The sequence below is a fragment of the Ovis aries genome, chromosome 10 (genome assembly GCF_016772045.2).
Source record: "Ovis aries strain OAR_USU_Benz2616 breed Rambouillet chromosome 10, ARS-UI_Ramb_v3.0, whole genome shotgun sequence".
Classification (NCBI taxonomy): Eukaryota; Metazoa; Chordata; class Mammalia; order Artiodactyla; family Bovidae; genus Ovis; species Ovis aries.
The window spans coordinates 77,632,498-77,647,089 of NC_056063.1; the positions used below are offsets into that span (position 1 = coordinate 77,632,498).

A 14,592-nucleotide genomic window follows, 5' to 3' on the forward strand; every position below is an offset into this window, starting at 1 on the left:
CAGTTTAAAAAAGTTAATAACACATTATTATATGTATTCAGGGCTTCCCTCCTGGCTCAGCTGGTCAAGAATCTGCCTGCAATGTGGGAGACCTGGGTTCAATCCCTGGGTTGGAAAGATCTCATGGAGAAGGGAAAAGCCACCCACTCCAGTATTCTGGCCTGGAGAATTCCATGGACTGTATAGTCCTTGGGGTCGCAAAGAGTTGGACATGACTGAGTGACTATCACTTCCCTTCACTTTACATGCATCCAATCAACAGATACAGATGCTCCCCCTCTACTATGGGCCTTGCAATAATGTCTGCGGTTAGTGCTAATGCCGTAAAGAATTGAAAGAGTGGAAAGCAGTGAGAAGGACAGGATATCAAAGGACAAATTTGCTTTTGAATTTTGGTTGTGTCACTTGCTATGTGCAAATCTTTTGGCAAAACACAGATTCTTTGAGCCTTGGTTTCCTTTGAGATGGTGATGAATCTCAACTAATTGAAGTAATGGAATCAAATATGTGACACCTGATGTTGGGCACTGGTTAGTAGAGGGGACCGTGGAGCCACCCTGGAACCTAGGTTTTAATCCAACCTCCATATCTTAACGTTATGTGAACCTGGACAATTTACTCATTCTTTTCTTTGGTTTCAGATACCTTATTTGTAAAATGGGTGGTTGGGTAATATTTTAGTGTATCATCAAATAATGGATAATATAGCGTACCTATGCATCTGCTTGCTGTGAGGATAGAGGGTACTCAGGGGCGGTGCCTGACATTGTGAGTGTCATATAGGTGGTTGGTGACGCATTAATAAGTTTCCAGTCAACTACAGCCATTGCCATGTGCTCACTGATCTCAATGGCCCCTCTGTGCCACTGCTACTCATAAATTCTGAGAAATACAGGATTTTTCATTCACTCGTTAAATGCTGTGGCTTGTTAGCTATATGTCAGGCACTGGTGAGACACTGACTTTTAAGTGGTTGCTGCCCGCCATCATACCATACGGGTCCCTATTAAACCTGATATCAAAGAAGCATAAAAGCATAGGGTGAAACCCATATTCCATAAAAAGTATTTTACACAATATAGCTTAAAGAAAAGAATCTTTTTTCCTGAACGACAAAGTGGTAACAGAAATTGATTTTTATATAAGGTGTCTAGATGCCTACTACCACGCCTTACAGCTAGCCTTTCAGCCCTAGGAGACAGTGAATGGTACCATATTCATTTAAATAAAATTATTAAATTATAGCAATTTCTTAAATTGAACGTTGGAACCATTGTAGATAAAATGACTAAATTAATTTTCTAGTCATGTCAACATAGTGCAGTTGACTTTAAATTGCATCAACCCCCTAAAATGGTCTCTTATATTTTTGAGTCTACCATTATCATGTTTTTAGCCTTTGAGTGCTAAAATGACTCTATTTAAAATATCATATACAATCTGTACTATCTAAATATCATAGTTCTTTTGGCTAAAATTTCTGACCATTTGGAGAGAAATTAATATAAACTATATCTAGAAAGAAACCTAGATTTCAGAGCAAAGTGATAAATCAGATTGAAATAGAATTCATTTACTACTCCCTTTCAATGTCTGCCATTATTTAAAATTAAGTATATAAAATTTAGAAGATATCCTTTTTACACTGAAGAGAGGGGAGGCTCATGTCTATTTTAAAATGACTTTCTTATAGGAACACTGTATAGACTAAAATCACTAACAGGAAAAACAGAATTTAGGAGCTAAATGTAGAACAGCTGCACTAATGATTCTACTAATTTGAAATATAAAGTGAAATCTGTAGCTGATAATGGTAACCTAGTCAGGGGAGTGGAGGAGAATTGGTGCTTCTGAAATCCTGTATTTGAAGACATGTCAGAGGATTTCTTTACCAGTTAATAGTACTATTTTCTCAATATATGTAAACTCAACTCAAGCAACGAATCTAACCTAACCCAAAGGAAACCATCTTACTGACTTAACCTAACTTGCATCTTACCTGACCTACTCTGCTATCTTACACTTTATATATTATAACACTAATTTATTGCACCATATTGGTATTAATCTTTTTTCAGAAGCTTTCAGCAAATGTAGAATGTCTGAAATCATAACAAGTCACAGAAAATATACATAAGGAAGCAAGGTCAATTTAAAAAAAGTCTTTGAAATTGTTTTATGTACCAATTCAGTAATAATCCCATAATATCTCTCACTTAGAAAGCCTGCATTTGACAGAATAGCCCTCATTAAAGAATGAGACATTTCAAGATAGAAAATGTACAATTTTTGTCTAGCCTTAATAAAACTAACAAGTAATAAAACTCTGCTTATCAAAGTTAGTCAACAGGTATCAAAAGATAGGTAGGAAGAAAAGTAAAAAACATCATTCTAGAAAAGTAAAAAAAATATACTTCCAAAAGTAAAACAGGATGATCTTTTGGGAGAAAAATACTCCTTCCTTATTTTGACCTAAAGAGCCCAAATAAGTAGGCTGTCTTTTTCTTTTCAATGGTGATGGCTCAGAAGCAGTAAGACAAGATGGTGGGCTTTTGCTGAAACAACTCTTTGCTGTTGATTATTTTCTGAAAGGGTGTGCTTGGCTTTCCTTACACAGTACCGTGTAAGAAGGAAGACCACTTCTCTTTTATTAGGATAGCTGATGGGTTTCTTTATCACAGTGTCGCAAAGAAATGTCTATATAGGTGTGTATATATATGACAGAATAAGTTGAAAACAAATTTTCAGTAGCTCATTTTTCATCCCTTGTTTCTTATGACATCCTATAATTTATGCTGGGTAAAATGTGTTAGCGAGAAACCCACATAATTACTGATTAAACCTATAAATACATTACACATGATATCATTGCTCCTATGAAAACAGCCAAAAAATGAAATATAGATTTCAAAACACAATTGCATTAGCTATACCAAAGATTTTGAAAAGTTATTATCCTACAAAAATGAAAGTTCTTCTTTGGTTTAAAAACTAATAACAAAAAAGTAACACTTTTAGAATATAATGTTCATATATATCATCACAGGTGGGTTCTGTTTCAGTTTTCCTTTTTTTGTTGTTGAGATTCCAAATAATAAAACTAGATGCAAATTGTTGGTTTCCTTGTGCCTTCTTTTTTTAGCTGTCAACAGATATTCTAAGTATCTTATTTTCATAAACTAATTAAGCCTTAAAGTGAGGTTGGTTATATTCTTGCATTCTTGAGAATAACTTGCAAATATGTAATCACACTCCAATTCCTTAAAAAAGGATAGATTATATGTGTACTCTTAGGGAAAGTTAAAAAAAAAAAGACATAACATTTTGAAAAGTATATTTACTTCTAAAATAGTCTAGTTAGAGCACCGTGGTCCAAAAACACTTTTTCAGCTTTGGACACATTGACATTCCTTATTTCAATTCAATTCGAGGGCAGTGACAAGTACCTGGGGCATGGCAGACACACTGCCAAGATTTGAAAGCCCAGGAATACAGAAAACAGAGACACTGCTCCCTACCACAAGCTACTGAATATGTGTGCTGGATTAATTATTATTGGGCATAAACAACAATCGTGAGGTATACAATGAGTTCTTTTTACTTCTCAGCAATGAGGGAAGACATCTCAGAGAAGCTGGCATTTTTTTCCAGGCTTTAAGAAATGGGCATCATTTCAACAGGTGAAGGGAGAGATTACGTGCCGAGTGAAGCACAAACTGAAGTGCAGAGATTTGAAACCGTGTGGTTGAACCATGAATGATGTTTGGAATCCAAAGAGTTATCGCAAGGGTGGAGGGAGATGAGTCTGGAAGGTAAGATAGAGTGCGGTGCCCACCATGACCACTAAGCCATCTAGCAAATTACCATCCCTTACAGGAGTAACTCAACTGGTGCAAAAACCACCTTCTATGGGGTCAGGAGGTGAACAGAGTTGGGGGGTAAGGCTTGACCCAAAGGAGATAAATAAACGTGTCATACTTTTTATATTAAATAAATTACTACTTAAAGGAGGGTTAAAAATAAAACCCTACATCTAAGATATGTATATTACTTTTCCCCAAAAGACAAAATATCAAGCTATTCTTTATTTTGTTGGCAAACATGTCAAGTGTATTTGCATTTCTGTGTCAAAAAGCAAACTGCAGTCAAAACAGATGTAATAAGAAATGGCAGTATACCTGAAGTTTCTACCCCTTCTCTCCTTCTCCCAACAGGCTAAGAGTATCCCCACTTCAGGGGCTTCACACACATTGTTCTTCAGACCTCTGCACCCTTTCTCAGATGGCAGCCTTCAGCCTGTAGCTCTCGGTGTCTCCCACCCTGTCTATTGGCTCTGACTAGGTCCCCCTTCCCACCACCCTTGCCCCGTGGTTCTCTGCTTCAGCCTTCTTTGTGCATTTCAGGACCTGGAGTTTTGTAATTTCTTATTAACTTGTTCCTTGCTACCTGCAGTGACTTTTTGTCTCACGTCTGTAAGCTCCGTGATGCAAGAAGAATCGTCTGCTCTTTTCAACACTGCACAAGTCCTAGAACAGGACTTGACACATGATAAGGATTCAATGACTATTTGCCAAATTAAGAATTTTCAAATAAAATGATAAATTGTCACACATGAAAGTTATACCTTTAAATCAAGAAATCAGAATTTTAAAATTTCCTTGGGTCAGTTCCTACGCAAAGAATGAGTACAGGAGGAAAAGGCAAGCATGCTTAAAAATATTTCCTAAGGAAATATTTAATTAAATAAGAATTGTGTATAGTTATATTTAGTAATATATAACCATGTAATTATATATTAATATACAACTTACACAATATAGTTTCAACATTTATTTTGCTTAAATTAAAAATAATTCCTTTCTAATACTCAAAGGGTTTATCTATATTTTCCTCACTGAAAAATATGTATCTTTATATAGAAAATATATTAGAAGGATAAAAGAAAAGGTCCTGATGAAACTTCCTTCTATTTTATTTCTTTTCCATTCTTCCATCAAAAATAAGGTAGCAAAAGTACCCTCAAATATATTTTTCTTGCAGATCATTGAGGCTTGCATATCACGGGAAACTCACAAATGTCAAGGGAGTAGCCAGGGTTACAAATGTTGAAATAGACAGCTCAGATGTCTTTTTCACTGGTAAAAAGTTTACCCTCATCCTAACATTCACAAGTGTAAAGCAAACCTTTCTTCATGACTCATATGATTCAGAACATTTATTGTTCATATTTATAAAATAATCCACTGGTTTACCTTTAAAGAAAACACACTAAGTTTTCATCATCCTTCATATTAAAATAATCCTATCTAGAAGAAATGTGCTTATTTACTCAAATAGATGGCAGAATTGGAGCTCTAGCTGGTGAAAATTGGGTTCTAAAAGATATTCAGATGAAATTAGGGGAGAAGCAAACAGGTTAAGTCACGATAACATGACCTTCCATGGAACAACAACGTTTAAAACAATCCAATTGGTCTTATAATACCCAGGTTTTCTGGACAGGGCTCTAGGCTAAAGTGGAAAATTAAAGTCCATTTTCTTAAACAGCTTCAACACTGGTCTGAAAACATCACTGTCCCCAAACTCCTCATTAGGAAGTCTCTTCTCTTATAGGTCTATAATTTATCTACCTTAGAACTTCCATTCTGATCCTGCTCAGATATTTGTCTTCTTGATTCTAAGAGCTGGTAACTCCAATTTCTATCTGTGACAAGGAGTGGCTTAAAAAAAAATACAGCTCTAGCTTTTGTTTAAAGAAGCATTGAAACTTTTGGTCATAAATCTGCAAATGTGTGGGATACACACACCCTCACATAGATATACACCTAAAACATATGCTTCTCTTACCCATCTTTGGAACAACAGGGAACTTAAAATAAATACAGCTGGGCACCGGGAATATAATGTGCTGGGCAAACATATACTCCTATTAACGTAAATACATTCTTCAGTGTTTCCTGCAGAGCCCACTTAGTGATGAAAAGCAAGCCATCACCATTTCTCCCACGGAAACATCCCACATGCTCGCCAAACAACCTCCCCTAGCAACTGGATGCCCAGCCGACTGGCAGAAGGAACAAAAGCCTCTGGGCTCCAGCTCAGGGGTGAGTCGCCTTCTGAGACTCTGGTCATTTTAAAGGCAGCACCAGAAGGTCTTGCTGGGCACTAGTTATTTCCAGAAAAATACGTCCAATGAGGCAACTATTCTCGTCATCTGTCTATAGTAACTGCTTCTTTTGCCTCGTGTAATTCTTGAGTCCTTGCATCAAGACTACCACGTATGGGGTTGTCTGCCAACCCCCCTACTCCGATGCGTTCCTCCTTCTCTGCGCCCCTCTCCTCGTCCCAAGAGGCGATCCCTAGACCTCAGAGTGACCAGTGCTGCCCGCTAAGCAGCTTTCTGGTAAATCTCAACCCAGCTGGCTCCCAACGCAAACACACTCCCACTCACTTCTCTCGCACCAGCCCCCGCCGAGCGCCTGGCGGAGATCACCACCCTCCGCCAAAGTCTGAGAGCCCAGCGGGTTTCCAAGAGCCCTGGAAACCCAGAGAGAGCCAGACCCAGAAATTTCTGGCATCTCCAGGTGGACTGGAAGCAGCCGGCGGAACCCAGAGGTGTTAGGGGAGGTTCCTCCCCCCATCCCCTGTCCATCGCCCCAACATTCCGGAGTCAGACTCTGCGCCCCGAGTGGCAAGAAGACCAGAGAGAGCAGAGACTCTCCCTGGGGGTCAGCCCACATCCGCCTGCAGAGCTAGAGGCAGCGGTGGGAATGGGCCACCCAGCGGGCTCCTGGCCGGTGGAGTTTTCAGTGGCTACAGGTTGCCAGAGAGCCGGTTCCCAGCTCCCGGGGGCGGAAGGCGCTCGGAGCGCTCGCAAGGGAGACTTGCCTGGGAGGAGAGAGGAGGGGGGCTGCGGGGGTGAGATGAGAGATCGAGGGCGGGAGGGGAGCCCAAAAAGGCCCCACACAGGCGGGGAGATGGGAGAGGGCCGAGGGCGCGCCTCCCGACAAGGACCCCCTGCACAGACCTTGGCGCCGCAATCTGCGCTTCTTGAGGCCGAAGATGCGAACTTTGGAGAAGATGTCCACCAGGTTACCGTTGCAGAGCCCGCGGTTCTTGCTGGGGCTGCTCCGCCTCCTGCTGGCGGACGGCCGGTCCCAGTGCTGCTCCCGCGCCTGCCGCTTCTGGCGGATCAAGCCGCTGGCGATGGCCGCGGCCATGGTGGCCCCGGCCCGGGTCCGGAGGAGGGAGGCACGGAGGGAAGGGAGCCGAGGGACCCCGGAGAGGGACGGGGAGACGCAGACGGCGGCTCGCCCTCGGGGAGGCGGAGAGGAGGGCTGGGGACAGGGCGCAGGGGCGCTCAGTCCCCACTAGGACCCATCGCCCTCTCCCCGGAGTGCGGGGCCCGGCGCGCAAATGCGCCCGGGGCGCGGCGGGAGCCCGAGGTGGCGGCCGCGTCGGAGCCGGGAGTGGGGCTCGGGGCTGCGGGCGCCGCCGGTCACCCCGCGTGCAGCCCGAGCCCTCTCTCCGACGGGCAGCCGCCGCCACTCGCGCGGCCTCGCTGTCCGTCCCGCCTCCCGGGCGCGAGGGCGAGCTGGCCGCCTTCTTCCAGGGCAAGGAGTGGAGGAGCGGCGCCCGCAGGGTCTCCGCGTCGGTGCGTCCAGGGCGCGCCGGGCAGGATTCAGCGCCTGACTCGAGCTGCCCCCCGGCCGGTGCCGCCGCCGCTGCCCGCTCGCGGATTCTGCCGGTGATTGTCAAGTGCTTTGGAAATCAGCATCTGGAGAGAGCAATCTTCTCCCAGGAGATCTCTAATCAGAGCGCTTCGTTCCCACCCCACTCCACTCCCCTCCCGTCCCCCCCTCCCCTCCTAGGTCAGTCTTCAGAGAAAAAAAAAGGGGGGGGGAAGGGGAGATACAAGGATGACTTTGAAAATATTAATAATCATATAAAAGAAAGCCCAAAATGGGTGGCAGGGGGGTGGGGTCCTAAGAGGCTGAACCAAAGCAGGTGGAATTGAAGGAATGATCAGCGCGCTTTTTCTTGGATGAAAACTCGCAGGTGTCCGAGGCTCCCCGGGCTTTGCGAGGGTTTCTGGATCTTAACGTGCCTCCTGGTCCACGGAAACTCGCGGGAGCGGCTGGAACGCGAGGTGGTTTCCGCCCTCCTGGCTAATCCCTCCAGCTCCGGAGCCTCTCCACCCCGGGAAGGAGGAGAGGGGAGGAGGGAGCTTGGGAGGGAGGCGAATGTGTCCTGAGAAGGGAGGCGTCTCCACTCCCGACCTAATCCACCCAGACTCGCCGGACTCTCCCTTGGCTAGCTGCCGGGAGAAGTAGGCTTGCCCTCCTGAAACCGTAGCAGAGCAAGAAGGAGGGAGGAGGGGAGGGGAGAAGACCCCACCTCACCACCCCCACCCCCTTCTCAAATTTACTCTGTAGCACTGGGAGGAAGAGACGGCTGCAGCTGTCGCTGCTACAGAACAGCAGCGGGGACGGAACATTGAAGAAGTCAGCACAGAGTATTAAGGGCGGGGAGGGTGACACAGTATTCCAGCAACAAGAGAAAGCAGCCAGACCGAGGGACACTCCAATTAGAGCTGCTGTCCCTGAGTAGAGAGCCAGGGAGCAAAGCGGATGAACTGTGTCTGACATTCAAACACAACAGCTGCTGCCTAGTCTCCCTGATTTCCTGTCTGTGTCCAACAGCAGTTCCGTGTTGGACGAGCGAAATATGAAGGCCCAGGAGGAGGGGAGCAAGTGGAGGGCGCCCCAGAAAAGGAGGTTGGGAGAGAAACCATTCACGCCTGGGTGAACGCAGATCCATGGTTTCTAGGATACACTCGGAGCGTCAGAACTAGGAGTAGCTTGTGCTCCTGTGGTTTCTCACCTTTCCCTCCTTCCTTTAGGCTGCCTGTCATTCCGGGAAGGCAAAGAAAAGAAATGGGCAAACTAGACGTCTCACAATCGGGTGTGAAGAATGAGGAAAGAAAACTCATTTGGTAATTGCTGCTTGTAACAATCGCTTCTCTGGTGGCTGCTTTTAGAGCCGGGAAGAGGACAGCAAGCAGCCTGGGAGCAGTTCTGAACCAACACACACTTTGTCTCAGGAATAGGCAGACCTGCAACCAGGCAAGTGGGAGAAGTTCAGACAAGGGCTGATGACAAGGAGGCTAGACACCTTCTGTTCTACGGAAGAACTTACCCACAGTCTCACCACGGAAGCAATTACTGCTCAGCTGTTTCTCGTTGTATTTACAACATATTTACTAACAAGTCTCTTCAGAGGAAGACACTTTAATCTAAAAGGAGTATGTAGATTTCAGTCCAATGCAGATCAAATTGGTTTTAGGATAATGTACTAATGTTTAACATTAAAGAGCATATTCTGTAAGCTGACTTTCCCTACCTTATTGTGTTTTATGCACACATGAAATCTATCTAATAGCCATGATTATTAAAAGGAATATGCATGAGGAATTCTTCCAGAGATTTGCAATCCTTAACCAGCTATGAGATAGGAAAAGTAAAGGAAAAGGGTGTGTTGGCTATTTTACTCTCTGCCTACCTTTTCCTCCCTGTTACATGTCTTTGTTCTCATCTTTTTACACTATGTATTTAGTGTTGCCATGCTCCTGCTGAAAAAGGAAAGGTCATTGGCAGAGATGGATACACCTAATAAAAAGCTATTAAAAATGCACTGAAATAAGTCGTATTGAACAGAAGAAGTAGCTTCTCCTGCCTTCCATTATTGAAGAGTGGCTATTTGGACATTTCAGACATTACAGATTGCAATTTCCTAGTGACTTTACAATTAAAGCAAACATATTTACTTATAGTAATGAGTTTTTCAAAGAAGCAAAATGTTAAGTATAGTAACCTTTTAAATATAGTACAATTGCCCCAAACAACATAACCCAGTTCGCTTTGAAAGCTTTTTTTTAAATCCTTGTAATAAATGTGTCTCGTATAATAACTTGAACAGAAAAGCTTCTTATTATTAGAGTTGTGTTAATTATTTTCTTTCCAGGCTTTTTCTTATAATTCAGTCTTCTCTACAAGTCTCTGGATTGTATAATCCAAGGGAAGGTTGGTGTTTTGGTTTCTTTAGACCCCTTCCCCTCAACGCCAGCCACCTCCAGACAAGGGTGCGATTCAGCACCGCGGACAGAGATTCTGCCCAGCCTTAGCGCTGAGCCAGGAAGCAAGTTCCCTGAGCGTGGGAGCGCCTCCGATGCTCTACCTTAAAAGCAGCTTTCCACTCCCCACCCCGCGCCACCCAAGGCGGGAAGGAAATTAATCCTCACTGCTTCCACTGGCATTAATAACCCACCTTGGAGCACAAAGCCTTTCAGCTTTTTGATAACCGAGAAATACTCTTTTTTTCCTGATGCATTCCGACCCCTGGCGCAGCGGACTCCTCAGTCTCAGGGCATCTACGCAGGATTGTGGATTTCACAAGCCTTAAACGGAGACATTTCTATCTTGTGTGGTTTCCTGTTTTAGCGGAGCAGGGGTTGGGGGCAGCATTGGGAGAATCCCCGTCTTTTCGCTTAATCCATGCGCTTTCCTTTTCACCTCCCCAAAACACTGTTTAGTTGTTTACAGATGGAGGTAATGAAAAAAAAAAAAAAAACGCAAGAGAGCCATCTGCTGTCTTAAACTGTGATAAAAGCATGTGCAAAAAAAAAAAACAAAAACACACACACACACACACACAAAAAACCAGGGTGAAAACCGTTCAGGACAGGTGAACACAAATCCATACCTTGCTGTGATTCAGAAAATAATTTCACACTCATGAGGACCTCCTTGGTGTCACTAATTTCACATTTGACTTTACAAAGGCAAACAATAAAGTACTGCTGAGACAGCAATGCCTCCTGACCAACCTGTCAGGAGTCTGAACTCTGATTTCAGACAGCCGCGTTCATTTCTTGCCTCTGCTCCATCCTGCCTGTATAAAGATCTCCAGTGAGTTGCTTTATTCTCCTTCAGCCTCAGTTTCCTTATCTCTAAAACTGAGATGATAATGAAATCTCCTTTTCAGTTCTTGTGAGATTAAAATTAATAAACAATTGTAAAGATCCTTGTCCAGTGTCTGGTAACATCCTCGGTGCTTAAAAATGACAGCTATTATTTTCATTGTCTTTCAGATCACTTATTTCTATCTTGGAAATTCTGTTCCAATTTCCATGGCTTTTTGGTGTCAAAATATATGTAACCTCGTGTATATTTCTCCACCTCCTAAATAGGTACACAGAAAATTATTTAAGTACTCAGAAATGTAAAAATTATTCTAAGTTTTGGGAAAAGAAGTTCAAGGTCAAACCTTAGTTCACAATTGACCAAATCTATGAACTTAGCTCTGTAAGCCTCTTTCCCCACTCATTGAATAGTGATGATAAAAACATTTCCCTGCCTCACAGAGAGCAACTCGTGTGCCCGCGAGAAAACAATTCTAACACTGCAAAGTATCACACAAGCATTAGTTCATTGGAAGCTGATTACCAAGTACTTCCCTGTGCTCACAAGTCTCCAGAAGATGCCAGGTTCCCTTTGGCCCTTCTACTTTGCATATGTTGTTCCTTCTGCCTGGAACATTTTTATTGCCTCTTGCCCACATTCCCCTTGGCAATATAAAACAGTAGCTAAAATCACAATTGGAGTAAAGCAAATGAAGACTCTACTCTGTACCCTTGAGCGATTCATCTAAACCTAAGTTTCAGTCTCCTTTGCTGTAAAATAGTCATAATAATGCAATAAGGTCACTATAAGGATTAAAGGAGAAAATGTGTATAAAACACAGCAGTGCAAACTCAATGTGCTCAGCCGCTCAGTCGTGTCTGACTCTTTGTGACCCATGGACGGTAGCCCACCAGGCTCCTCTGTCCATGGGATTCTTCAGGAAAGAATACTGGAGTGGGTTGCCATTTCCTTCTCCAGGAGATCTTCCCAAATTCAGTGCCTGATAGCTCTCGGTAATTCCTTAAATCCTCATTACTCGGGTCTTCATTTCCTCAATGACCAAGTCCTACCTACATTTCTATGAAGATGTCTGATAGGCATCTCAGGCTTAACTTGGCCAAGACTACACTCTCACTTTCCTTTCTCTAATCTGCTTTACAATGTCCCGCATCTCTGCAATGACATCTGCCTTCTGCTTGTTCTTCTGGCCCAAAACTTGGGCATTGTACTAAGCTCATTTCTTTCTTCAGGACCTTTATGCAATTCCTCAGCAAAATGCATTCACCCTATCATCAAAATAGATCTACAATATGATCACTTGCCACTGTCTATGTTGCTACCTGTCACCATCATCTATTGAACTGGTACAGTAGCGACCTGACTGGTCCCTTAAGATTCACCCTTGATCTTTAATATGCCCTCAACACTGTGGCCAAAGTGTTAAAGGTATAAATCCTATTATTTGATGCCTCAATTCACAATCCTACACCTACGCTTTGTGAAACCAAAGGCGTCACAGCGTCTACAACGCTCCAGATGATTTGTATCCCTCATCTACCTTCGTTTGCTATCTGTTGTCATCTCTGCTTCTCTCTTCCTTCACCAGTGGCTGTTCCTCACCCCACCTGGCATGCTGCGATGGAAGGGTTTCCATGCAGGCTCTTCCATTTGATTCGCTCACCCCCTTCAAAATTTTGCTCACTGATTATCATCCCAGTTGAGATCTTCTCTTACAAATCTAGCTACAATAGCAACTGCCACACAGTCAATCCCTTCTTCCTTCTACAGAGCACTTACAACTTTAAAAAATTCTATGCATTTTTATATATGTATTTTAATACGTATCTTATTTATTTGGACTATCTTGCTGTCTTCAAACACAAATATAAGAGGGAATGTATTTTGTGCCTCATTTGTCAATGGTCACATGTCCACTGCTTAACACAACACAAGGCAAAGTAGGTGCTTAAAGAATTAAGAGGTTGGATACATAGACAGCCAAACAGTTAATACCAAATAAGAGGAACAGAGAATCTCGCTTAGCCCAGTCTGTCAAGGATAAATTACCCCAGGATGTTTGATCTGTTTAAGCACCAAGAAATCTAAAATTCCATTTGGAATATATTCAACCTCAACCTCATAAATAGGATGCACAGAGAGGTCTTCACATTTTCTGTATCACTTAGGCTTCACTTAACGTGACACGTAGTTTGAGTTCTAAATTCCAGCCGTGATTCCCAGGGCTTACTGTAGGGTGTGAGGCAGACTCCGCTGGGATTGGAGAGGACAACACTACTGATCTCTGTCACTCATCCCTGCCAACACCCTGGCTGCTCCTTTCAGGTTGTCCTTTAGCTGCTATGTCACCTGAGTCTTTGCAACCCAGCTTCAGGAACAGCAGCCCGCCAGGCGCCTCAATCCATGGGATTTCCCAGGCAAGTACATTGGAGTGTGTTGTCATTTCCTTCTCCAGGGGATCTTCCAGACCCAGGGATGGAACCCGAGCCTTCTGCTTGGTAGGCAGGCTCTTTACTACTGAGCCACCTGGGAAGCCCTGCGTTCCGTTTGCCAATTGACAATATCACCCATTTTCAAACTTGTTACATCAAATCAGTCCTTGGAAGCTAGAGGAAATATAGGTTTGAATCATCTATAAATATAAAACTAAATAAAGTCTAAGGGAGGAGAGTATATAAAAAAGAACAGCCCTATTGACACTGATTTCATTATTAAAAGAACCTTTCCCCCCTTGCCTTCAGAGTTTTTGTTATATTCTAGGTTATTTTGTTGACTAGGTTGTTTAAATGTTTTTGTATGGTTTATGAAAAACAAGTACATTATCTCAACTTCAAATAAACAAAAAAGTCTAAAAATATATTTTGCAATACTGATGTCACTATTAAATGCAAACCCTTATTTTCACTAACTGATAGTCTGCCTATGTTTTATTCATACATGCCACAGCCACAGACATCACTTCTATGTGACCAAATTCACCAGATCTAAGAAATTATTGACTTTAAGAAGCATCATTTAAGTACCAAAGAAAATAAATTTCATTAAACCATATCATGTCATAAATCACAAGGTGTATATCAATTTCAGAGATGTTTATACAAAAAATATTTGCATGGTGGAATCAATGAAATAGGATATAATGGCACTATGTAAGTCTACGAATGGGAGTTCTACCCTTATTAACTGTGTCATGCTCTGTATTTTGCTTAGAAACATCTTACAACTTTGGATTAAAAAAGATTTTAAGTGCTTCAGGGAACCTGTGTTCAGATTAGTTTCATTATTGTCATTGTCTTAATTCCCTTATCTCCCAGTGGGTCTGAATTGGAAGGCTGGTTAGGGTAGAAACAAATATTCCTCAAATGTTCTCTGCTTATTTATTTGATCATCTCCACACAATAATTGACTCACTCCATTTTTTCACATGGTTTGCTTGGAATGTCAATCACTTGTGAACCATTTCAAGTTAAGGATAAAATATGAGGGCCCAACACTGTTTCACAAATAAATTATTATAAATTAATTTGGGGTGAGCTTGGGTATGTCATAAAGGATATATCGGCATTTATGTTTTTATTCTTTATTCTGGATTAAATAGGTTCTATTTGAAAAT

General features: G+C 42.7%; 1 protein-coding gene across 2 annotated transcripts in view; it reads right to left on the reverse strand.

Annotated features, from left to right (window-relative positions):
• FGF14 (fibroblast growth factor 14) overlaps nt 1-14,592 on the reverse strand; it is a 649,238-nt gene that overhangs the window by 168,233 nt on the left and 466,413 nt on the right. Inside the window, exon 1 of one of the 2 annotated variants that reach the window (XM_015097958.4) lies at nt 7,028-8,207. The exons of the other annotated variant lie outside the window; for it this stretch is intronic. Within the exon in view, the coding sequence (XP_014953444.2) occupies nt 7,028-7,220 (193 nt within the window). The 5' untranslated portion in view covers nt 7,221-8,207. Of the gene's footprint in view, nt 1-7,027; nt 8,208-14,592 lie in introns of those variants that run through there. 2 annotated transcript variants of the gene reach the window in all.